Source organism: Cryptomeria japonica, chromosome 3, assembly GCF_030272615.1.
Source record: "Cryptomeria japonica chromosome 3, Sugi_1.0, whole genome shotgun sequence".
Lineage (NCBI taxonomy): Eukaryota > Viridiplantae > Streptophyta > Pinopsida > Cupressales > Cupressaceae > Cryptomeria > Cryptomeria japonica.
This window is the reverse complement of record NC_081407.1, coordinates 702,208,828-702,236,036: the sequence shown is the minus strand read 5'-3', so window position 1 is coordinate 702,236,036 and position 27,209 is coordinate 702,208,828. Positions and strand designations below refer to the sequence as shown.

The 27,209-nt window shown below is 37.5% G+C and overlaps 1 protein-coding gene across 1 annotated transcript; it reads right to left on the bottom strand.

Annotated features, from left to right (window-relative positions):
- Positions 1-21,928: 21,928 nt before the first annotated feature.
- On the bottom strand, positions 21,929-25,685 carry LOC131066989 (HVA22-like protein f). The gene is made up of 5 exons (XM_058001894.2): positions 25,145-25,685; positions 24,007-24,033; positions 23,535-23,657; positions 23,111-23,357; positions 21,929-22,334 (listed from the first exon to the last, which is right to left on the bottom strand). Exons 1-5 carry the CDS (start codon positions 25,189-25,191, stop codon positions 22,281-22,283), a joined length of 498 nt encoding a protein of 165 aa, XP_057857877.1. The 5' UTR covers positions 25,192-25,685; the 3' UTR covers positions 21,929-22,280.
- Between the last annotated feature and the right edge of the window lie 1,524 nt (positions 25,686-27,209).

Sequence of the window (27,209 nt, the reverse complement as noted above, 5' to 3'; positions counted from 1 at the left end):
TAATTTATTAGGTTCCATCTTCAAACCATCCCCAGATATCACAAATCCCAAATAGACTAACTCATCCTTCATGAAAGTACACTTCTTAAGATTTATTAGCAACTTTTCTTCTCTCAACCTCTGCAAAAATTGTCTCAAATGCAACAAATGCTCCTTTTTTGTCTTATTGAAAATCAAAATGTCCTCCAAATATACAATAACTAACTTACCCAAGAATTTCTTCAATACCTCATTCATCAGCCTCATGAAAGTACTCGGTGCATTAGCTAACCCAAACGACATCACCAACCATTCATACAGTCCATTTGTCTTGAATGCTGTCTTCCACTCATCTCCTTCTCTGATCCTGATATGATGATATCCACTCTTCAAGTCTATCTTTGTAAAGTATTTGGCTCCACCCAAACAGTCCATTATGTCATCCATCTTAGGCAAAGGAAACTGGTATTTCACTGTGATCTTGTTTATTGCTCTGGAATCAGTACACATTCTCCATTCTCCTTTCTTCTTAGGTGCTAATACTACTAGTACTGCATAAGGACTCAGACTTTCTCTGATCAAACATTTCTTCAACAACTCTTGCACTTGTCTATTCAACTCTTCATTCTCTATCGGTGTCATTCGGTGTGTAGCTTTGTTAGGCAAAATAGGTCTAGGAACCAAGTCCATGCAATGACTGATATTCCTCACAGGTGGTAATCCATCAGGCACATTATCTGAAATGATGTCTTCATACTTTGTTAGCAAATCTTTTATCTCTTCTGGTTCTTCTTCTTCATGCTCTGGGTTCTCAGTCTTCTTAGGAACTAAGGCAAAACACACATTCTCATGTCTCATTCCATCCAAAATTTTTCTTCCATCCACCAAACATATTCTAGCATTCGTATAGACTTCACTCTTCAAAGGTTCCTCCAAGGGAAACAAGGTTTGCTTCATCCCATTGGCCACAATAGTGTATGTATTCTTCCTCCCATCATGTATTGCCTATCTATCAAACTGCCAAGGTCTACTCAACAAAAGGTGACAAATATCCATAGGCAAAATATCACACAAGACTTCATCATGACAATTCCCAATTTTCAAATTCACCAAACATTGCTCACTTACTAACAACTTATGATCATCCTGAATCCATGATATTTGATAAGGCTCAGGGTGTTTCAATCTTTCCAAATTCAACTTATTTACCATCTCTTCTGAAACAAGAATATCTGAACTACCACTATCAATGACAACTTTACAACAATTACCGGATACCTTACATCTGGTCTTGAACAAATTCTTCCTCTGCAAGGGCTCTTCATCTCTCCTGGTATGACACAAATCTCTCCTCATCATCAACAGTTCTCCATCTTCTGGTTTATTAGCTGATCCGGTGGGGTTTTCTTCCACCATTGCCGTTCTTCTGGTATTCTCTGTCTTCTTACACTTGAAAGAACGATGTCCTTCTCCTCCACACTTATAACAAGCTCCTCTAAACACTCTCTTGTCTTGTCTTCTGTCATCTTTTCCCAAATTCTCATTTCGGTAGCCATCCGGTTCTCTCCTCCGGTAGAAATTTGTATCATCTTTCTGATATGAATTACCTTCTTTCCTCACTTCCTTATCCATGTTATGATTTGTACAGGTTCCTCTACCTCTTGTATATCCTCTTCCTCCTTGAAATCTTCCTCTGAAAAACCTTCCATCTCTGCCTCTTTGCCTCTGCTCATGTCTTTTGTTCAACTTCTCTTCTGCTTTCAGGGCATACCGGTAAGCTTCTTCGACACTCTGCAATTTGATCAAACTGAGTTTATCTTATATAGACACTTGCAATCCATTCAAATATCTTGCAACTTGTTCAACTTCATCATCAATATGTTCGAATCTGATATTCAACTTGTAAAATGCTTCGGTGTACTCCTTCACACTAGATTCCTTTTGTCTCAAATTCTACAACTTCTGGAACATATTCACTTGATAATCAGCTAGCATAAATTTTAATTTCAACTTAGCAACCATCTGATCCCATGTTTTAATCTTCTCTTTACCTCTTCTCTATCTATCAACTTGTAAATGCTCCCACCAAAGAGATGCATGACCCTTCAACCCGGTACAGACATATTTCACGTTCCTTTCTTCCGTAGTGTTTTCAAAATCAAAATATTTCTCCATCTCCGAGATCCAATCCATCAATTAATCTGAATCCAACTTTCCATCATATTCTAGTGGGGTAAAATGAGGTTTGGCATTCGCCCTACTCAAAACCCTCAAAAACCTTTCTTCATTTGGATCAATCGTCAGTGGGTTTACTTGTTCTGTCGGGGTTTCTTCTCCTTCATCTTCACTTGCATCTTCATTATGTCGACCTCTTCTCTGGGCTGTCTCAACAGCTTCCAACTGGGTTGCAATTCCTTGCAACATTTCCATCACAACAGGATCTACATTCCCACATGCTCTATCATTCCTATTTCCTCTTCGCGCCATCTTCACGCCAGTCCTCTGTAGCTGTAGGTCGAATCCCAGTTCGCCACCCTACAAAATTTTTTCTCAGGACAACGCAATCTTCAAAACAAAAGCTCATTCTGATACCACTTGGTGTAGTCAACGGTTAGGAGAGACCCTAAAGAGATCAATCTGGGCCGGTCAACAAGAGTGACACAATGGAAACACAAGGATATGATGGAGGCAATACAAAACTAAATGAATTATATCATGAAAACTATTTACAATCAATTGGTAGCAACCGGGTTACAGAAATTAACTCACTGGCCTGCTCAAATATGCTTAATCATAGAATAGGTCACAACCGGGACCTCAAATCTTCCCCTTAGCTTATCTCTACTTATCTTACATTCTAATTCTCAATTACAATGATTTATACGATCCAAAGGGATCCAGTCGGGCCAAAACGGATCAAATGCCGAAGAACAAGACCTAACGTGTAAAAACAAGAAGCTTGGCCTCCGCCAAAGAAATTCCTCCGAAAAATCCAAAGGATGAAGTGTAGATCACAGGGAAATATTGGCCATACACCAAGGAACATCATAATCAACACTTAGGGCTCTGCAAGCTATGAAAGGGATCTGATAGATCCCGGTAATTACAATCCGACAACCGGCACCAGAAAACTGTCTCAGAAATTGGTAGCGATATCTTGCCGGAAAATGATCCAAATGCTCAACGGTTTGAGAATAAGGTAGATGATCAAGTCCTCAAGCAAAATACAACTCTTCGAGATCTGGTGAGCCAATGCTAGAAAGTGCAGAATGAAATGCAAAACAAAAAGGAAATATTTTTGGTTGATGCAAGATTGCCATGAACCGGGGATGCTCCTACATCAGTATGTGTATATGTATGTGTACACACACACACACACACACACACACACACACACATATATTTATTTCACTATTTTTGTTGTCATTTATAGTTTGGTAGGCTATTTTGGGCTTCCTTTATTTTTTGTTTCTTCCCTTTGTCTTTCCTTTTTTGATCTTTTAGCTTTTAAGTTTTTATCTTTTTGTGTTTTTGTGTATTGTAATTCTTGTTTCCTTTTATTATTTTGTACTTAATTGATTTTTATTTTTATCCTTGGTCTTTGTGCCCTTTCCTGCCACCCTCCTCTTTTTATTCAGATAAAGCTTTGCAATGAAACTGCTCTTTGCCTCCTTATTCTATCACTTCCTTTCAAGAATCGGCTAATGCATTCATTCAACAATTTTAAAATAACATTGGTCCTAAATTTACTTTGACTAGTTTAATTTATTGTAAGCAAGGAGTTAAAGAAAAAGTGACTAATTTCATTGGTAGATATAAACATTTGGATTCAAAAATTTCTTATCTTGTGCATAATGGTGATGTTCAAAGAATTCTCATTACTAATTTTCAAAAGGATATTAGAGATAAGCTTCTATTTTCTGAATTTCCATCTTTCACCCAATTGCGTGCAGTACTTCATAACTATCAGCTTCAAGTGGGGCTAGTTTGAATCCTCTTCATCAATGGCTCTAATTGATAAGAATAAGAGTGTTCAATGATCGTTTCAAAAGTTCTTAAAGCAAAAAAAATATTTCATCAAGATCAATGATAACTCTTCCAATCATATTAATATGCAAGTGGCAGCCACAATACTAGGTGTGGACCCTTTACCATCAATCTTGAGAAGAGAATTATCTCTGCTTTTTGAATCTTTACATAGTATAATGCTTAGATTGATGAATGATAATGTGTTCCAACTTCCTCCCATTAAACCTAGATACCTCTAAGCCTTTACCAACTTCTTTTGATCATAAAGCCTTTTGACAATACCATTGTTAAGCTGACCATGATACTGAAAAGTGTTACAAATTGAGGCATAAGATCCAAGACCTTATTGAATCCAAGACCATATCCGTGGAGGGCGTGAATGCTAAAGGAAATAGGTCCATGACACCTCCTAATCAAAATTTTCAAATCTTTACTAATCTTTTGCCTTCTCATTCTACTAAAGTCATTGAATTTAAGCCACTCACAATTACTCCTATTGATGCAGGCATGACATCTAACAATGTTTTGAACCTTATTGAACAACCCAAACCTAAAATTGAACCATGCATTACCTTTGATTCTAGGGAGGCTATTGAGGCACCTAATGGACCTTTGTACATTACTGTGAAAATTAAAGGAAAGCTCTCACGAGGAGTGCTCATTGATCCAATGTGTATGGTGAATTCTATTACTGAAGAACATATCCTTACATAACAATTTCATCAAGAAACATATGAAAAATTTGATGTTATGATTAAGGTGCATGATGGCTTCACTTGTCCTACCCTTCTAGTTGAGGTTGATATTAAGTGCTTAGATATTACCTTTGCTATCATCCTTACATTTGATCAATTTTTTGTGAAGTTGGGACATCCTTGGCTCTCTTCTATGAAAGCTATACCTTCTACTATTAATAAGTGTTTGAAGTTCCCTCTTAATGGGCATATTATCACAATAAATTATAGCCTTATCCAACCAACATCAAGACATGGAAACTTCACCCTTGATTACTTTTGATCTCAGGAACATGAACCTTTGAAACCTTGAAATGACACTCTTTTCCTACCTTATCAGAAATGAAAAAAAGAGATGATATTGGCCTTAAGTAAACCTAAAAATCCTTCACGTATGGATATTCCTCCTCCTTATCCTAGACTTAGACTTCTTCCCAAGGCAAGGCTTGTGAACTTGCTTCCCAAACCAATACCTACCTGAAGATGCCAAATGCTGACTTCATCCCATTTGTCCAACCTTCACCTAACCTTAGGGAGGAATTTCAACTCAATTTACCATGTCATTAAGTTAAAATATTGCAAAATGATGGTTCATTTCATTTACATGTTAAAGATCCTATTGTGATTAGCTTAGATGATGATGATGATGTTGATGTTGATGTTAATGCTAACAATGTTGATCCTAGTGATTCTGATGATATATATGAGGTTATTGAGATTAATCATGGACTATTTTCACAATCTTCAAAAGCATTAACCCTAGCCCCTAATGACAAACAAAGCGACTCATCATTAGAGAATGGTCCTTGTTTGGAACTTGTAGTAGCTCCATCTACCATGCTCATCGTTTCTCCTCTTGCATCTTGTCCACCATTCCTAAGTGATGTTAAGCGAGATTGGGGGTAGATGATTTTCTTGACTAGTTTCGCTTGTGCAGTAGACCCTTATGTGTGTTTTCTTGTACGTATTGTGCTTCCCTTGTGATGTGCTTCTTGATATGCCCTTTGTTGCAGATGTGATGTTGATGATTATGATTGGTTGTCTTTAATGCCAACATAATGGTTGTCATTGATGCCAACATAATGGTTATCATTGATGTCTCTGATATTCTTGGTGTTGCTGATCCAAATAGTTTCATCTATTGGATATGGTGTTGATCGGTTGCATTCATGTGTATCTTGGTTCCATTCTTATTTTTGGTGTATTGGGCAATGTTTTTTGGGTCCGAATTAAGTCCAAAATTCAAGGATGTGTAGTGGATTTGGTATAGTGCGCGAGTCATGATGATTTGAATCCAGAATTTGTAATGGTCATAAACATTTAGATCTGATTGTTGATGTGCGTTGTGGTATGGTCTACTTCTCATTCCTTCCCACCAACAAAATGTTAAGTGTTGACCTATTTTCGATCTTTATCTTGGCCAACCTAGAAGATTATGTTTCCCAAAGATAGATATATATGAGGATGATATGGATAAGTTAGTATGAAAAATAACGACATTGTTATTGAAGATAGGGGAGATCAAGAAGGAAGGATCTAATTATTGATGTTGTGCGAAGTGTTGGTGTTGAGGCACCAGATGCAGTACAATTTTTTCAATGTGTATTACACTGGTGGATTACCTTTATCTTTCTTTCTTTCTTCGATAGTGAGCCTTTTTTTGGGTAGTGAACCCTCCTGAAATGAGCATTGTGTTAGTGAGCCACCCCTTGTAAAAATCACCTTAACCGGTGTTTTATATTGAGAACTAACATTCTCTATGGTTCTTACATTTTTGGGTTTTCCACGTCATATCTAGTGTTCATTGTGTATGTGTTCTTCAAGTTATATATGTTTTAATTAAGTATGTTGGTTACTATGAATGTGTGAAAGCATTGAAGAAATAATTTAAGTTGTGAACTGATTCACCCCCCCTCTCACTTGCTTGGATATTCAACAATTGGTATCAGAGCTTTGGTTCCTTAGAGAAGAGCTTAACTGCTTGAGGTAGATCCCGATCCAGTGACACAAAAATTAACTATTCCTATCTTTGAAGGATCCGACTATAGTTTTTGGAAAGTGAAGATGAGAGGCTACCTAATCTCTTTGGGATACAACACTTGGAAATCAACACAAAAACTAAGTATGTTCAACCGACAAATGGTCTTACCACTCCAAATGAGATTCAAGCTTATGAAGAGAATGAAAAGGCAAGGCATGCTATCTTTAGTGTTTTATCAAAGACTGAATTGACAAAGGTAATTTCATTGAATACTACTTATGAGGTTTGGGAAAAGTTGAGAGATATCTATGGAAGAAATGACATAGTTAAATTATCAAAGAAGCTAACAACTAAGCACCAATATGTCAATTTAAAAATGGAAGAAGGAGAAGACATTAAACCCATTTTCAGAAGGTTGATAGTGTGGTAAATGAAATCAAAGAACTTGGCGACACCTTGACAGATGAAGACACAATTGAGAAGATTTTGATGTCTCTACCGGAAAGCTACAGTGACAAGATCTAAGCTATTGAAGAAACCTATGATCCAAAGAAGTTCACTAGGGAATAACTTTATGGTACTCTATCAACATTTAAGATAAGGAAGTTTTGATAGGACAAAGCTAAGACTGAATTTGCCTTTAAAGCCTCTTAGGAAGATTCAGAAGATGAAAGTTCAAATCAGATGGAAGCAAAGTTTGTAAGGAAATTGAAGAAAGACACCAACAAATACAAAGGTATGTTACCCCTTAAATGCTTTAAAAATGTGGAAAGATTGGTCATATTGCTACTAGGTGCCCAAAAAAAGGTTTAAGACAAAAGTCTAGAGAAGGTAACAAAAAATTTAATAAGAGATCCTATTATGTCAAAGATGATGCTGGTATTTCAGATGATGAATCAGACTATGGAGATGGTGATTGTTTGTTTTTGGTAGAAAGAGATGCACCTAAGATTGATATTCCTAAGACTGTTGCTACTACTTTACATGCTAGAAGAGATAGAAATGAATGGCTGATTGATAGTGGATGTTCAAATCATATGACTGGTGACAAAAGTAAGTTTGTGAAACTTGAAAAGTACGATGGTCGTTTTGTTAGATTCAGAGATGATCAAACAACACAAATTATGGGAATTGGTTCTATTTCTTTTGATGGAAAGAATAATACTGACAATGTTTACTGTGTGAAGTGTTTGCATCATAATATTTTGAGTGTTGGATAGATGTGTGAAAATGGTTACAATGTTGTCTTTTAGGACAATGGTTGTGAGATCCAAAAGGCATCCAGAATTGTTATTACAACAGGGAAAAGGACTAGTGGAAACATGTATCTGCTAGAAGGAGCTATGAAGCATTGTTTGTTATCTTAGATTAATGATAAATGACTTTGGCATCGAAGGATGTGTCATATCAATTTTGACAACTTGGTGAAGATCAACTCATCAAGTACAATGAGAGATTTGCCTAGACTGAGCAAACTAGATAACAACATTTGTAGAGAATGTCAAGTTGGAAAGCAAACACAAGGAACATACAGAGGAAAGGAGCACTCGTCCACCAGATTGTTGGATTTAGTGCACATAGACCTATGAAGTTCGACTAGAACAATAAGTCTACAAGGTGAGAAGTATTTCATGTTGTTGATTGATGATTATTCTAGAATCTTGTGCATCACATTTCTAAGAGAGAAGTCAAAAGCATTAGAGAATTTTAAAATGTTCAAGGCTAAAGTTGAAAATGAAGTTGACAGAAAGATTCAGTGTTTGAGGTCTGACAGAGGAGGAGAATTTACTTCTGATGAGCTTAACAACTTTTGGTGAGAAACATGGTATTAGAAGATAGTTGTCTACCTCTAGAACACCTTAGTAGAATGGTGTAGTGGAAAGGATCAACTGAACAACTCAAGAGGCAATCAGAACAATGATCAAAGGAGCAAAACTCCCGGAAGTCTATTGGAGAGAAACAATTCATACTATAGTCTATACTTTTAACAAAATTATATACTAGAAAAAGACATGGAAAGACATCTTATGAGCTATGGCATGGTAGAACTCCGATAGTGAAATATTTCAAGGTATTTGGAAGCAAGTGCTACATCTAGAGATGAGGAAAATATTGGAAAATTCAACATCAGAGCTGATGAAGACGTATTCCTAGGATACTCCAAAAAGGGCAAGACATACCGATGTTTTAATAAAAGGCTGAACAAGATTGTTGAAACTGCAAATGTGAAGGTTGATGAAGAAATTTCTAAAGAGTCTAACAAATTGGCAAGATATGAGTTTATGAGTTTGATGAACCTGATGACAGAAAAAGAGAAGAGAAAATCAGAGAAGGAGAAGAAGAATAGGAAGCTCAGGAAGCTCTGACATCTACATCTAAGACCCCAAGATATGCTTAGAAGAATCATTCACTGGATTAGATTATTGGGGATAAGAACTGTAGGATTTTGCCAAGATCAAGGGCACAATGAAAAGCATAAAAGAGAGACCATAGAATGACAAGAACAAACTGTATTCTCATCAATATGCAAATGATCAATTGGATTAACCAATACAATGAATATAGGCTTGCTTATATAGGCAAGGCCATATGGATGTATGAGCACACAATTGTGACATGTGGCTCAATGAGAAACAAGGGTAGGTAAGAAATATTAGGGGTAGGTAGGAAAAATAATATAATATTCCACAAGAGGTGGATGACCCACCGAATGTGGAGTGTAACAGCAAAATAAGACTACAAAAGGTGGAATTTCTCCTACAAGCTCTATCCCTATGTGCACACTTCCCTAAGTGTCTCAAATCCAAACTATGAAGAGATGCATTATCCTAAGTTAACTTAAGTAAAGTGTAATAATATCCAAAATGAATATTTATTTACACCAACACCCCCCCTTAAGTGCAACTTAGGGGAATGAAGACTCAAGTCAACAATGCAAGATGGGTCCCAGCTACTGGGCCATGATAGGTACCCATGTACAATATGCAAATGCAAGAAAAACAATGCAATGCAATCTCTCACAAACGGAGAAAGGGAGAAAACCCAGTGGGAAAAAAACTCCCCCCCAAAAGAGAGATGAATGTACAAAAGACTCTCAAAGAAGAAGGACAAAACCTCAAAGAGGAAAAAGTCCCCCCCATAAGAGAGAAAGGAGAAGTCAGCTGACCCCCCCTAATGACACATCCCGCACCCCCAAGAGAGCTCGCAACTGCTAGAACTTACTCTCGGTGAAAGGTTTGGTGAATATGTTAGAAACCTGCTCTGTTGTAGGACAATACTGCAAATCAATGACCTGCTCCTGAATGAGCTCTCGGATATAGTGCATATGAATCTCGATGTGTTTGGTCCACTGGTGCTAGACCAAATTCTTCGAGATTGCAATAGCACTCTGATTGTTGCAATGGAGAACTGTCGGCCGTGGAGTGGTGAATCCAAACTCTGTGAGGATTTGCTGGAGCCAAATGGTCTCAGCTGCTGCGTTAACAACACCTCGATACTCAGCCTCAGTCGAAGAGAGAGCAATAGCATGTTGCTTCTTTCTCTGCCAACAAATGGGGCCCGAACCAAGGTGAAAACTGTAACCAGAAGTAGACTTACGATCATCAAGATCGCCAGCCCAATCGGAGTCTGTGTAACCAACCAAGCGAAGTCCTGTGCCTGCTGCATAGTGAATCCCATAGTGATGTGTACCCTGGATGTAATGAAGGATGCGTTTGGAGGCTTTCCAATGAAGCTCATGTGGTTCCTGCATGAAGCGGGAAACCATGCCAACTGCAAATGAGATATCAGGGCGTGTATGGGTCAAGTAGATGAGACTACCCACAAGTTGACGATACAAAGTGGCATCAACTGGTGGAGAAGAACACTGAGCCTCAAGCTTGACTCCTGAAAGAAAGGGAGTCAGGGCAGGCTTACAATCAGCCATATGACAGCATGCAAGTAGATCAAGAGCATACTTGGGCTACGATAGTGTAATCCCGGAAGGTGACTGTGAAATCTCTATCTCGAGAAAGTAGTGCAAAAGACTCAAGTCAGTCATAGCAAATCTGTCATGCAAAGCAGATTTGACCCTGCTAATGATGGATGAAGTACTCCCTGTAATGATCAAATCATCAACATAGAGCACAAGTATCAAGTGAGAGTCATCCTGTCGCAAAATGTAGACATTCGGATCAGAATGACACCTGGTGAACCCTGCTGAGAGAAGAAAGGAATCCATCTTGGCGTACCAAGCCCTGGGGGCCTGCTTAAGGCCATAGAGAGATTTCCTTAGTCTGCAAACCAAGGAAGTATCCTGGATGAAACCCTGTGGCTGCTCCATATAAATCTCCTCATCAAGATCACCATAAAGAAAAGCACTCTTCACATCCATCTGATGTACAACCCAACCATGAGCTGCAACAATAGCAAGTGTCAAACGAATGGAGTTCATCTTGGCTACGGGTGAAAAGGTCTCAGTATAGTCAACACCTGCAACCTGAGAGAAACCTTTCGCAACAAGCCGAGCCTTATACTTATCCACACTACCATCTGCTGCAAACTTGGTCCGATAGATCCACTTACATCGAACAATCTTTCTCCCCTTAGGGAGATGGACTAAATCCCATGTGTTGTTCCTCATCAAGGAACTATACTCTTCCTCCATAGCTTGGTCCCACTCAAGAACCCCTGATGCTTCCCTAAATGTCTGTGGATCGGAAGCGGTAGCAATGAATGCATGTGGAAGATCCTGATGTTGTGATCAAGTTCTCCATGTATATGAAGGATCCCCAACAAGAGAACCCGCAGACTCAAGTGTCTATCGAGCCCAACGAGGTGGAGGTGGAGGTGGAGAACGAGGCTCTTCAACTGCAAGTGGACCCTGCGAAGGTGTAACCCTGCGAGTCGGAGTTGAAGGAGTCTCATCATCTGAATCACTAACATCAGTATCCACAATGGAGGAAGGTGGAGGAGGTAGAGAGGCTAAGCTAGAAGAGCTTTCCTCAAAGTGAACACTCCTCTCAATGAACACCTCATGTGTCTTAGGATCCATCAATCTGTATACCTTAACACCCTCAGGATATCCAACAAATATGCAAGGCCGACTCTTAGGTTCCAATGCCTTGCATTTCTGTGGAGGTATGCAAGCCCATGCTGGACACCCAAAGACTCTGAAATGTCTCACAATTGGTTTCCTACCAGCCCAAGCCTCAAAAAGAGTAATACCTTGCAAAGCTTTGTGAGGAACCCGATTCTGGATGTGTGTGGCACAACTTGTAGCCTCTGCCCAAAAGGCGGGATCAAGAGAATGTTCATGTATCATACAGCTAGCCATTTCTTTGAGAGTTCTATTCTTGTGTTCTGCAACCCCGTTCTGCTATGGAGTGTATGCGACAGAATGCTGAAGATCAATCCCCTCAAATGTACAAAAATCCTGAAGTCTTTTGTTCACATATTCCCTTCCATTATCTGTGCGAAGAATCTTGACCACTTTCCCTGATTGCTTCTCCACACAAGTCTTGAAGTCCTGAAATTTGTCAAATACTTCACTCTTATGAATAAGAAAGTAGACCCAAATGAAGCGGGAGTAGTCATCAATGAAGGTGAGGACATAGCGGGCCTTACTAAATGGAGGTGCTAGAAATGGACCTGCTACATCGCTGTGAACAAGTTGAAGAACTTCCAAAGCTCTCCAAGCTTTCCCCTTATCAAACTTCTCTTCGGGATGCTTGCCCATGGAACAACCTGAACATACACCCTCTGAAAAACTGATTTGAGGTAGACCTGTGACCATGTCTTTAGTACTGAGCTGCTGAAGATAGCGGTAGTTGAGGTGACCAAACCGCTCATGCCATAGCTTACTTTCTGAATTTGAATGAGTAAGCAAGGCCCTAGAAGGTGAACTCGGCACAAAGTGGGAAAATGAATAAAGCCTTGAGTTGTCATTGACTTGTCCCACTGCTACCAAGGCATCATCATCAAGTTCCTTTACCACAACTGAATCTGGTGTAAACTCAACCTTTTTCCCATTCCCATAGTGAGTGATTTGGTAGATAAAGAGAAGGTTAGTAGACAAGTTAGGAACATAGAGAACATTCTCAAATGTTCCATCATCCATGTCAACTGAACCTTTCCCTTCAACCTCTACTTGTGTATCATCACCTATGTAAATGTGAGGTACCTTAGATGGCTCCAATGAAGAAAACTGCTCCTTTGTAGAACCCATGTGATACGAGGCACCCGAGTCAAGTATCCATTGCTATGAAGAACCTATTGTAGCCACAAATGCTTGCACTTTTCCCTTAGACTGTGAGGAAGAAGAAGGAGATGAATCCTTCTTTGTGTAGGCGGATGGCAAGTTGATGTTGTTTTTCTTAAGAAGATTAGTTAACTCATCAACTTGCTTTGCGTGGCATCGATGCTCATCATGACCATACTTCTTGCAATATGCACAAGTTGGTTTATCCTTCTTAGGTGGTGTCCCCTTCTTGGAAGAGGATGAAAAATCGCCTTGTGATGGAGAGGATGATTGTCCTTTTTCCTGGTGTGGCTTAGACCTGGATTGCTTCTTCTTCTTGTTGGAATCTTTGCCTTGACTTCCTTGATTCCCTTGATTTGCCACCAAAGCCTTGGACTTTGAAGACTTGAGAAGTCCCATGTTCAACAACTTAGATTGTTCCAATATTAACATTTCTGTGAAAGCATCAAATGAAGGCATAACATAGGAACTCCCCACTGTCAAATGATGAGTTTGGAAGCTAGACACAAATGCTGCATATTCTGGTGCAAGCTTGTCCAACAAGTTGAAGATCAACTGAGCATCCTTTTTGTCAATTCCACAATCCTTAAGCTTTGCTCTTAGCTCATTTGCTTTGGTGTTATAATCTTGGATTGTATCAAAACTCTTGGGATCCAAGTTGGTGAGCTCATTGTCAATCTTATAGCCTCTGATTTCATCAACTTGACCATACAATTTCTGAAACATATCCCAAGCTTCTTTGATTGTTTTACACTTCTCAATGTGAAAAATGAGGTCATCTGATACATACTTGCGCAAAGTTCCAAGAGCCATGCAATTCTTTGTGAGCCATTCTAATTGAGCATTAGGATCAGCCTTAGGATCAGGTGGTGCTGCTATTGTTCCATCTATGTAATGTGTGAGACCCTTTTCTATTAATTTACTCCAAACTTTAATTTTCCATGATGCATAATTATGTGGAGTTAAAGGTGGAAATTTATGAGGACTCATTGCAACAAAAATGGAAAGAGCACACAGAGGGGCACAATCACACAAGACACCCCCCCAAATTCACTCAATCAAAGAACGCCCCCCCCCCCCCAAAAGTGATGATTTGACACTTTATACTTAGTGCGTATATAATGGGCCACTTGCAAAAAAAGGCAAAGTGGACTTTTGATTGCAATTTTACAACTGCCTCAATAAGGCCAAAAGAGACTCAAACTAATAATGCAAGAGATCTAAACTAAGATCCAAGCACTTTACAAGTACCTAATAGGTCAAATAAGACCAATATCTGAAAGTACAATTTCCACTCAAAATCTCTAAAATCTAATTATAGATTATGAAAGTAGACGAAAAAACATGCACTTTCAAAAAAAAATGGCACTTGAAAAGGAGATCGTATGAGCTCAAACGAGACCTTTGAAGTTGTAGAATTGAAGATTGGATAGGTACAACTGAGAGAATTCAAAATTTTTGAAAAACCTGTGCACCCAAATCAGAAAATAACCACACAACTGAGAAGATCACGAAATTTTAGCCCATTTCAAAAAAAATTGCACGAAAAAAGGAGCAAAAATGAGCAAGATATGGCCTTTCAAAGTTGGACTACAAAACTGAAAAGCTCAATGGAGAGGGGTTGAAAAATTTCAAAAGTCTGCTGATGTGGCGCTGATGTCAGCAATTTACTAGCTTAAATTTGATGGCCATATGGCCGTCGCGCAAACTTCACCTCCTTGCCAACTGGGTGTCCGTATCGTATGGACTGCTGACTGGGCACTGTGACTAGGCGTACGGTTGGCTGACGTGGCGCTGTGACTGTGCGTACGGACAGACTGGTGTGTGCCGCGTGGCGGGGTCCCGACAGCTGACTGGGCTCTGCGTGGCGAGTTGGAGGTGTAGCGGCCGACGATGACTGGGCGGTCGCCGGAGGTCCTGGCTGGCGGCGGTGGCTGGGTCCCGGCTGACGGGAGGAGGTCTGGGCGGGAGCCGAGGTTGCTGGAGGTGGAGGGAGCTGCCGGAGAGCTGGGCCGGGAGCCGAGGGGGCTGGGAGCCGAGGCGGAGGCGGGAGCAAGTACGTGGTGACAGCAGCGGCTCCGACAGCACTTGCAACAAAGGTACGACCCTGCAACGAAAACCGACAGTAGGTACTGCGAAGTATGGGGGGGTCTATGGACCCCCAAAACAACCAAAAAAAAATTTTTTTTTTGATTTTTTTTTTTTTTTCGAAAATTTTTGATCGCTGTTTTCCTTTTTTTTTCGAAAAATAATAAAAAAAATTTCGAAATCCGTACGATAATAGCCAAAATGGGAAAAAAAAATTTCTCACCAAAATAGGTCGACTTTATAGTCGAAATTCATGGAAACGGCCTCCTGGATTCAACGGTGATGTCCAAATCACTGTATGACACCCCAAAAAATGAATATCCCCAAATCCAAAAATAGAAGCCTCCAAAATATCTCAAAAAAACTAATCAATGAAGCCCCAACTGCTCTGATACCATGTAAGATTTTGCCAAGATCAAGGGCACAATGAAAAGCATAAAAGAGAGACCATAGAATGACAAGAACAAACTGTATTCTCATCAATATGCAAATGATCAACTGGATTAACCAATACAATGAATATAGGCCTGCTTATATAGGCAAGGCCATATGGATGTATGAGCACACAATTGTGACATGTGGCTCAATGAGAAACAAGGGTAGGTAAGAAATACTAGGGGTAGGTAGGAGAAATAATATAATATTTCACAAGAGGTGGATGACCCACCGAATGTGGAGTGTATCAGCAAAATAAGACCACAAAAGGTGGAATTTCTCCTACAAACTCTATCTTTATGTGCACACTTCCCTAAGTGTCTCAAATCCAAACTATGAAGAGATACATTATCCTAAGTTAACTTAAGTAAAGTGTAATAATATCCAAAATGAATATTTATTTACACCAACAAGAACAAATGAATCATCACAAGAAGCAAAGCAACTTAAGAACAAGTTATATTATGTTTAATTTCAGAGATGGAATAAAAAATAGTAGAAGAAGCATGCAATGATCAAAATTGGATAAATCAATAAGAGAAGAGCTAGATTAGATTGACAAGAATTAGACATGGGAATTAGTTCATAGACTGGAAGATAAGAATGTGATTGGAACAAAATAGGTATTCTAGAACAAGCTAGATAAAGATGGAAAGGTTGTGAGAAATAAAGAAAAGATGGTTTGTAAAGGTTACACTCGGATTGAAGGCATTGACATTGAGGAGACATATGCCTCGGTTGCTCAGATGGAGGAAATTAGAATGTTTCTTGCTTTTGCAACTTTTAAAGATTTCAAGGTTTATTAGATGGATGTGAAATCGACATTTTTGAATGGAAAGTTGAAAGAAGAAGTGTACAATAAACAACCAGAAAGATTTAAGTTGAAAGATGATCCGAACATTGTTTGCATATTGGAGAAGGCCCTGTATAAATTGAAACAAGCCCCTAGAGCTTGGTATGAAATACTAGATAAGTACTTGATTGATCAAAGTTTCGAGATGGATTCAACTGACATCAATTTATATTTCAAAATTGATTTAGGTAAAATCGTAATTGTTGTAGTGTATGTTGATGACATAATTTTTGGAGGAAATGAAGGTATGTGCAAAAAAATTGCTAATAAAATGCATAAGGAATTTAAGATTTCTATGATTGGTGAGTTAAATTTATTTCTTGGTTTGAAGAATGGAGTTGTGGAAAGGAAGAACAAAACTATCTTGGATGTGGCTAGAACTATGATGATGGAAGCTAATCTGCCTTATATCTACTAAAGAGAAGTTGTGAGCATGACAATATACACATTCAACAAAGTTCATATCAAAGGAGACACCGGTAAGACACCTTATGAGTTATGGTTTGGTCATACACCTATAGTTAAGTATTTCAGAATCTTTGGTAGTAAATGCTATATCAAAAGAGATGATTCCATTGGAAAGTTTGATCCTAGATGTGATGAAGGGATATTTCTTGGTTATTTTAATGAAAGTAAAGCATATAGATGTTATAGAAAAAGATTGCAGAGAATTGTGAAGAGCACTAATGTCAAGGTGGATGAGCAGAACAAAAGTCAAATCATAACTTATGAGAGAGAACCGACAGTGAAAATGATCATAATTGAATTGATAGCACCTATACCGGAAGGAAATGTTGAACCAGTTACTCTGACAGTATCAAAAAATTCAACAGTAACTGAAGATCAGAGTAGAGGAATAGAAAATCAGAAGACTCCTAAGTATGTTAGGTTAAATCATTCAGAAGATCAGATCATTGGAAACAAGAATAAAGGAGTGATGACAAGAAGAAGGTTGGCAGCTGATGAGGAATGTTTAATTTCTCAAATTGAACCAACATCAATATTTGAAGCATGTAAAGATGAATGTTGGATAAAAGCTATGGAAGAGGAAAGATCAGATAGAAAAGAATAATACATGGACTTTAGTTCCCCAGTCTAAAAATAAAAATGTTATTGGGACTAAATGGGTTTTTAGGAATAAATTGAATGAAGATGGACAAGTTATGAGGAATAAGGCTAGATTGGTTTATAAAGGATATTCTCAAAAGGAATGAATTGATTATGATGAGACTTTTGCTCTGGTAGCTAGGATTGAAGCTGTGAGATTATTTCTTGCTTATGCTGCCCATAAGAACTACAAGGTTTATCAGATGGATGTTAAGTGTACATTTCTGAATGGAGATCTTGAAGAGGAAGTTTACATTGAGCAGCCTGATGTATTTTCACTTTCAGATGAAAAAAACATGCTTTGCAGGTTAAGGAAAGCTTTATATGGATTGAAACAAGCCCCTAGAGCTTGGTATGCAAGATTGGATAAATATATTTTGAAGCTTGGTTTCACTAAAGGTAATGCTGACAGTAATTTATATTATAAGATCACTAATGATGACATATTGATTGTTGAAGTCTTTGTTGATGATATCATTTTTGGAGGTGAGGATTTAGTTATGTATGAAATTCTCTGATAATATGAAGAATGAATTTGAGATGTCTATGATTGGGGAGATGAAATTTTTCTTAGGTTTGCAGATTACTCAGACTGATAAAGGTATTTTCATCTGTCAAACTAAGTATGCTAGGGAGTTGTTGAAGAAATTTGGTATGGAAAATTCTAAACGGGTTGGTACTCCTATGGTTACAAGTGAGAAATTGACTAAGATAGATGCATCAACACCGATAAATCCTACAAGGTACAAGTCTATGATTGGAGGTTTGTTATATCCGACTCAGACTAGACTGGATATAATGAATGCAGTTTGTATTGTATCAAGATATCAGAGTGAACCTAGAGAGAATCATGAGTGTGGTGAAAAAGATTTTCAGGTATTTGCAAGGAACAACTAAATATGGTTTGTGGTGTCCTAAAAATGATGATTTTACACTATGTGCATATACAGATGCAAATTGGGCTGGAGATGTTGATGACAGAAAGAGCACATCCAGTGGAGCTTTCTTTCTTGAAAATAAACTTGTTTCATGGATCAACAAGAAGCAGTCATGTACCTCTTTATCTACTGCTGAAGCTGACTATGTTGTTGCTGCTACTAACTGTACACAAGTTCTATGGATGAAACAAAAGTTTAAGGTTATAAGGGTGGATTGTAATGAACTGGTAGTTATTCACTGTGATAACTCTACTGCTATTGACATATCAAAGAATCTGGTATTTCATTCCAAGACAAAGCACATATCTATCAAGTACAACTTTTTGAAGGAGAAAGTGGAAGCAAATGAAGTCAGATTGATTTATGTAAACACTAAAGAGCAGATTGCTGATATCTTCACTAAAACTTTGCCTAAGGAATCATTTGAGTACTTCAGAGACAAATTGGGGGTTTCTGCCCCTCCGATAGAGACTTGAGTGATGCTAATTGACATCGGTCTGGTATGCATTATCAGAGCTATTATTCATTCCAGATTGATGTGTTAGTGCTACTACTCAGGGGGAGTAGTCAGCTGTGTGGTTCAGTGGATTTATGATTTTTCTTTGATGTTGATGTTAGATTTTTGGCATTGATGTCAAAGGGGGAGAGATATATGTGAAAAACAGAGCTTAAAAAAATATCAGTCAAAGTGAGATCAGAGCTTAACATGGATATCATTCACAGGGGGAGTTTGTTAACTTCATTGTAATATCATCTAATGGGAGATTGTTGGTTGTCTTCCTTTAGGGGACACTTATTTGGCATTTCTTGGCACTTGGATGTTTTTCACATCTATTGTTGCCATCAATGCCAAAGGGGGAGATTGTTGGCAAATTGGAGGAATTGATTATGTGTTGCATTGATGGCAGCACCGACTGTTTTGGTTGTTCACCGATTTCCAGTAGAGCGGTTGGATTATGATATTGATCCGGTATGATTCGGTTTGTGGAATTGGTTTGGATCTATCATTCATGCTATTCAGACGTGTATCATGATCAATTGGTTCGAGATTTGATGACTCAGGAACTATCATTTGTTCTAGTAAGCCTTTTGGTCACCGGTAAGGGTTTTACCGATAGAGCTTTGTTGAAGATCTTTTGATGCACTTGATAAATGGTGTTGGTGCAGATTCTAGATGGCTTTCGGGATGCTGTTGGTTATCTTGTTCGTGTTCTTGTTGATCGTTGGAGTTGCATTTTGGACTGGACCTAATGCTATCTTATTCTGCTAGGTTATGGACCGGTTTATGTAATGTATTGGTGGATGATTCCGTTGCGTTTCCGGTTGGATCTATTGATTGGATTATGTTGTTTCGGTCTTAGGCCGACTTGGTTGATCATTGGATTGCGGTTTTATGTTACGAATTTATTGTATTATCTTTTAGGTGGCCGACCTAATTGTTTAGGTCCTGGGTTGGTATAAATATGATGTAAGATCTGTTTGTAGATCGTGGGTTTTTGGGATATAGGATTATCTGTATGCGAATAAGGTTGTAGTCATATGCAGAGGTTTTGGTCGATCATAGGTGATTGAATTGGGTTGGTGAAAGAGGTTTAAGACCTCTGGTATTGAGCTTAACCGGAACTATATTCAAGCATAGGAGATGCTATTCTTGCAGTTCACTCTTCTTTCCGGATTGTAGTCTGGATTTATTTTGTAGTCACTGAGACTCCTTTTGTGATGAACAGTGCGCTCTAGGTTGTTGGCCTTCTTGCATGTGCAAGCCCCTCTTTTTGTAATCACATACTTACTGCAGAAGTATCATCTGACTGTGGGTAGGCTTCCCACCGTGGTTTTTCCCTTTACTGGGTTTTCCACATACAAATCTTGGTGTTATCTTTTGTGAATGGTTGGTAAATATTTTGTGGTTTATATTTGTGCTTAACTGTTATATCTGCTATTCCGGAAATAAGGTTTTAATGCTTAAAGTTCTATAATCTGTTAACAACTAATTCCCTCGCCACCCCCCTCCCCCTCTCAGTGGTTCACCGGTTATCTGAGTTGTCTAACAACTTGTACATATGTTATGGCTAGTGGAAGTGACATTGTAACTCATTGAACCCCTAGACCCCATGAGAGGCACAACCCCTTGACCTTGTTGGTTGTTGACTAGGCCCCATGAGAGGCATTGCCCCTCAACCATCCTAGAGGTTGCCACCCTAGATCTTTGCTCTCATTTTTATTTTCTCTCTCTATATTTATGCTATTAAAATGCCTTAAAATTTTTTCATTTTCTAAAAAAGTCTTATCCTTTTGATTTGCCTATCTCCTCCCTGATAACCATGATACCTCTTGTAACCTTGTTGGTAACCCATTGGATGTAGACTAGTAGTCATTCTATGGGCAGTTTTCAAGCCCCTATGGTACCACACTTGCTTCCAATGGAGGTGGCATTTGACACGTTATGTCCATATACAATGGACTCTAAAGTGGTGGTTGCACATTGTATTTGGAGTTGGGTTGTGTTGTTTTTGAAGTGACCTGATCCTGCCTCTATAACTTCTAATGTCTGATACTGGGTTTGTGGTTGAGCAACTTACATTATATTGGTTATCTACCTCATATCCAGTATAGTAATTTGTTATTGGATATACCATTATTTTCCTCTAAGTTTACTGCTACATGTGCAACTTTATAATGTGGGCAGTTTGTTTTGTTGTGGTCTTTAGTACAAGATATACCACAATGCATTATCTGTCACAACAATGTCTACTCTCTATTATCTCCTTTTGTAGCTTATCAAGTTCTACTTTTACTGTTGAACCATTCCACCTTCTCCATGATTGCGCTTTAAATCGTGTTGCTAGTTCCAATGCTTTCATTATTTTTAAAAATGTATTTACATCCATACATGATCTCAAATGTGGAACCATACCAGACAAAAACAACCCTATTCTCTATTTTTCATAAAGTGGTTCCTCTAGCTTATTAATCACTACTACATATTGTTTTTCGAACCTTTACTAGTTCATTCTCTTTTGATAGGAGGATAGGCGACAAAACCGATAGGCAAGCATTCAGTTCCTCACCTTAAATTTTGTGTGGTAATATATGGGAAGTGAAAATCTTTTCTGAATTCTCTCTTCCATTCATCTCATGTCAAATTCTGATTTGGGATTTATCTTCATATACCACTTAAGAGTTTCATTGTTTAATGTTTCCACACAATCATGCAATTTGTACCCTCTGGGTCCATGATCCCATGCTTTTTTAAAATGATTCAAGAAATAAATATTGTTATTTTCATTTTTAGTTTTCATTGTAAAGGAATATGATGTATTATTGCCTTATTTTTTGTTTGATCAAAAGGTGTTTTATGTTTTTATTTTGATACACATTTAGACTTCTATCATGTAATTTATTCCATGTACATGATCGTTTTCTTATATCCTGCAACACAGTTAGAACCTGTTCTCAGAAAACTTCACTTAAAACATAAGGGTTTAGTAAAATGCAAAAAACATTGGTTGATCTTCTAAGACACACTAACATTATCATCAGCAATGATTCAACACCAAATCTAGAAATTTCCATTCGAAATCTAATAAGGTTTACAGGCAAAACGTTAGCAAAGATACACATTTGCTTTTACGGTGTGCTCCTGTAAGTAGTCCAGAGGTCTAGTGAGGAACAATAGATGCATCACCATCAAAAGCTCTTTCCATCTTTAATTAAAACTAACATTTCCCCCCGGAAAGCCAGGTCTTTGTACAAAACAGTGACAATCAAACAAATTCATATACTACCTTATGAATTCTCTATTCAGATTACTAGAAATATGAAGTGATCCCAGATCATCAATAATTTAACAAAAGTTTCTACAAGGCCTTATTACAGAATCTGCTTTTAGTGAATATCTTTAATGATCAGCCCCTGTTGATGTGCCCTTCTTCTTTCTTGCCTCTTTTTCAGCCTGCAGCAATAACATCAACAAACTTATAGCTTTCTGAACTAAAAAAAACGATATGGTAAGTATTTCCAGTCTTATATTATACTCATAAGGCCTGTATGACAAATTTTTGCAATTTCAACCAAAAAATGCTTTGAGTTTAAAAATACACAAGGGGCATTAGCACCTACTCGAAAGGCAGAATCTCTACAAAAAAAAAAAAAAACACAAACTTTGGCAAGAGGCTGTAATTTTCACAAACAAATATGATTTAAAATGAAAAATACAAAAGACATTTTAAAAATGTATTTTTTGTAAGTTTAATAAATGCTCCAAACGATCTTTAGAACAGATTGAAACCAAAAACCACCAAGTTCAATATATTGCACAAGAGAGTCATTCGTATGACAAACTTAACTACAAAACTTTAAAAATGTTTAAAAACACTTGTATTTTGAACAAGAATACTGCCTTCACATGAGAAACTTGTTTGAAAAGCAAAGATCAGTTTAAAAATTGAAGGGTGCCAATCCATGCAAGGCTACTACATATGGGAAGGCTTCATCCTGAACTGAGGAACTTTACAGCCTCAAGGCATAAATCTAAGACAACCAACATTTTGTACTTGTCCTATTGACCATCAATGTCTGCAAACTGGTTAGGATCACAATATAAAAAGTCTTTGTTCTCTCCATTTACAGCTCTCAATGTATATTACTTTGCATCTTACAGATTTTTGAATGGTGCAGGAAATAACAGACACATGAATCTAAGTAAAAGAAGACAGATTTTGAACTTACTGCTTTAACGACCCTTTCAAATGAATCCTGGCCATATTTTGAAATGTAATTTTCAATTGCAACCCGTGCTGTAGGGCTCATCATTTGAAGGACCCGCTTTTGTGTTGGTGGAAGCTTTGAACTAGGCGGATCCATGTTAAGGACAAACTTTCTAACATGGTTCTCATATATGTAAGCTGCTCCATTGAACATTGGCAAAACTAGCCAGAAGGACACAATCAGCTTTAAATAAGGCCAAAATGGAAACCTGCCAAGCATACAAATATCTGAAACTCACTTGAACAATGTATTTTTCAATAAGGATGATTAGCTTTTCAAAGAAAAAAAATGATGGACAATTTAGCTGCTAATTTTCAATTCAATAAAGAGAAATAATTGAAGACGTCTTAAAAGGTTTACAATTATAGCGATGAGTTTAACTCACCAGGCAAGAATTTTGTAGAAGGAAAGCTCAAAAAGCGTAATGAGTGAATACAAAACCCAGTATGTAAGCCATTGCTGGTCATCCAGCTGGGAAGGACTTTCAATTGCTCTGACAGAGGCATATCTGTTCAATGCAACATGTTACATATTGATCCCAATTAGCCAAAATTCAAAATCAATACTATCTAATTGGGTTTTATGAGCTCAGCTGAACTTCACTATAGTCAAACCAACTTATCTCTTCCTATGCCCCTTTTTTCTCACCAAACTAGATGATAGAAACAACATTTTCCATCCTTTCCCATAAAAGACAATTTGGATAGAACCATTTTCAGCTAATTAAACTGATTTTACATGACTTTTCTTGCTTACAGAAATTCACAGCATGGCCAACCTCTTTGATTCGTTAACAAGGCTATAACGAGCTGTTTTATGTGTAATGGCACAAGACTTTCAAGGGTTTAAATACTTACAGAGGATAAAGCAGCATCACCACAGGCCTGCTTAGCAATGAAAAACAGGAAAAACCCACAAGAAAGTTAATGATATATTGCATGTTACTAATTGCAAAAGAATTGAAAGTACAATTTTGAATCCACCACATGCAATTACTAGAATAGAACAACCTGAAACAGGGTACAGAAAAACATTTAAAATCCAAAACATAATGATTGAAATTGAAGCATGTTGCTGTGAACAATCTAAAGTTGCCTCTAAGGTTGTCCTAGATGGAGAAGCTAATGGAATTTTCAATTTTGCAGCTGCCCCAGTATTATAATTTTTTCCAGTTAAAACTTTTGGGTATATAAATCCTAGGAGATAAATGGTAGAGCTAAAATTAAACCACAAATAAAGATGCCTTGCATACACACTGAAGTCTTTTATGTGGTTTCAGAAAGTGGGTTTTATAAAGCGGATATTGTTCAGGAGTTGAATAGACCAATTAGGACGACGATTTGGTGCATAATACCATCGTTGTAGAAGCCCACGAGGGAATTTTTTTCTATTTATCATGTATAATTTTGCAGGTCTTTAATCTCATCAGTAAGAACAGGTGCACATTGAAAGTTTTCTGCATTCACCTAATCCTACAGCAGGTTTTTTATTCCCAACATAATTATAAAGATCACCAAAACATTTGATTGCATTAGAGGCATTTTTATTCACAGGCTGTACATTGATATACCTGGCCCGAAAGAAAAGACCTAACAGGAGGCGGTAAAATTAACAAAAAAGAATTTAAAAACCTGAAGGTGGTTCAATGTGGTCCAATGACAAGCTAAATGGTGTAGGGTTGAAGGTTTCATCCCTGCTAGTTGTTGTATTCAAGGCTGTCAAACTACATTATGATTAATAAAGGCCTATCTCAGCTTTTCATTTAGTCACTGAATTGGGTACCTGTAACCGATGTAATAAACTCTGAAACTCTTCAAGAAACGACTAATTCCTTAATCGAAGCATGTTATATGATGCTCAGAGTGGCAAAAATCAACAATTCAGAAAGCATACCAATCCCGAGCAATTTTATACTCCACATACAAGCCTTTGCTACCGAACCGCAATACTGTGAATCTATGATTTCATGAATTCAAACAAGAAAAAAGGGCCTACCCGGCGACGTGATCAAAGTTCCTTGCAATTGCTCCAAGGAAACCCATATTGATTTTGCACTGGAAAATTGAAGTAGATACCAGACAGAAAAGATTAATGAAGGCTCAGTCTGAACTGTAGGAAGCTGGTTGCAACGGAAGTACTAATTATAGTTTACTCTGAAACTTGTCGTGCTCTACGGACCAAAGAATAAAAAGAAAAGGAAGCAAAGTACATTGAAGGCCCCGTCACAAGTTCTTTTTTTTCATATATGAGAACCTCAGAAGGCGTGAGTTTGTTCATTGCCCGACAAATCCGAGCAGGTCAGCCATGGCATAAAATTGTTCCCAAGCAAAGTAGATGGGAAATTGTGCGATAGGTTTTAATGCCTTCGATAATTGCCACGTTGCTATACAACAAGAGACATCCTAACGAAGGGAAGCTCATTGAAAGGAACAAAGTAAAGTGGTCCAGTTTTTCTTCGACATTTGTATGGAAAGTTGCCTTGTTTATAACGTTTGGTGAGGTTCGTTACTTCCTGTGCAAAGAAGAGAACAAAAGGCCATCTTAATCGGAGAGATTCCTCTATTTGTTTGTGAGGTTGGTAAAAGACGTATACTAATTATGATTCCTGTAACAACTGAAGCTCTATCTTGTTTCAAAATCACTGATGTGCTCCGGATTAGTTATGAGGATGAAGTGAGTTGCTTTTCTAGGTGGAGGATAGACAATAGACAACGATGCCATCATGACTAAACACCGTACACAACTAACGTAAGGTAGATCCCATCTCTCTCCCATACGTATCTTTAATAAATATAAAAATTATATCAAGAGACATCAATAAGAGCACGGAATTCAATTCAATAGGTAACCATCTGATTGAGGGCACGAGTCAATAAACTGAAACCTCTTCAGCTAAGAATCAAGGATTGAGGGGTATGATCACGGCCTCATTCCTTATGATGTGGGAGCCTTACATTCCACAAGACTTATCCTTGATGGGCTCATTTGGAATCATTGAGAACAAGGGCCGACTAACTATATATGTTATTAAATATATGCATGTTAATAGTATTGATAAATGATACATATAAGAAAATAAAAAAATATATTTCAATTATTTAATATTTATTATAAATAATCTAATAGAGCCTTGATCCTTGATGGGCTCATTTGGAACCATTGAGACCAAAAGCCCAATGACTATAGATTTTATTATATATATATATATATATATATATAGTATTGATAGATGGTACATATAAGAGAATAAAAAAATATATTTCAATTATTATAATTTATTATAAATGATCTAATAGATCTCGCTATTAATAATAAATATTTAATAATTCGGGTTTGTTTTATGTAGGTTTGGGGTGGTGTAGGGAAGGGGATGGAGGTGGTGGTGGCGATGCCATCTCGTCTTGTAGTGAGCACCCTACCAAGTTGTGAGCTCCAAGTCTTTGGGTTCTCCCTCTTGATTCCCCATGTTAAAAGAAAGAAATAAAAATGAGGTAGTAAATAAGTTATAGTAAATATTTAAATATTTTATATAAATTATATAATTTAAATAATAAAATTATTAATTATTTAAATGGAGAACTAAATATTAAATATATTACAATTTTTGTAATGTATAATTTACATATAATTTTTTTAAATTTAAAATTGATAATTAATTTTAATTGATTTTAATAATATGTATTATATGATTCAATTAGGGTTAGTGTTTGTCAAGGTTTAATTAGGGTTAGATTTATTGTTCAATTAGAGTTGGTGTTTACTTAGGGTTATGGTTAGGCTTAAAATTAGTATTGGTTTTAATGTTAGGTTAAGAGTTATGATTAGAGTTACAATTAGTGTTGGTGTTGGTGTTTGAAATAATGTTAGTGTTAGGTTTAAGGTTAGGGGTAGGTTTAGAGTTTAGAAAGAGTTCAAGTTATATTTGGTATTCAATTTTGGGATAGGGCTATGGTTCTATGATAAAGATTGGGTTAGGGTTAGGATTGTGAATCAATAAGAGTTAAGATTAGGGTTCAATTAGGGGTGGTATTCAATAAGGGTTACTATTAAGGTTAAACTC

Excerpts from the sequence above, each read along its gene's own strand:
- LOC131066989 (XM_058001894.2), bottom strand. The coding sequence starts at position 25,191 with ATGGGTTTCCTTGGAGCAATTGCAAGGAACTTTGATCACGTCGCCGG. Across the intron at positions 24,034-25,144 it reads AACTTTGATCACGTCGCCGG|GCCTGTGGTGATGCTGCTTT; the intron begins GTAGGCCCTTTT and ends ATTGCTAAGCAG. Across the intron at positions 23,658-24,006 it reads GTGATGCTGCTTTATCCTCT|ATATGCCTCTGTCAGAGCAA; the intron begins GTAAGTATTTAA and ends TGCATTGAACAG.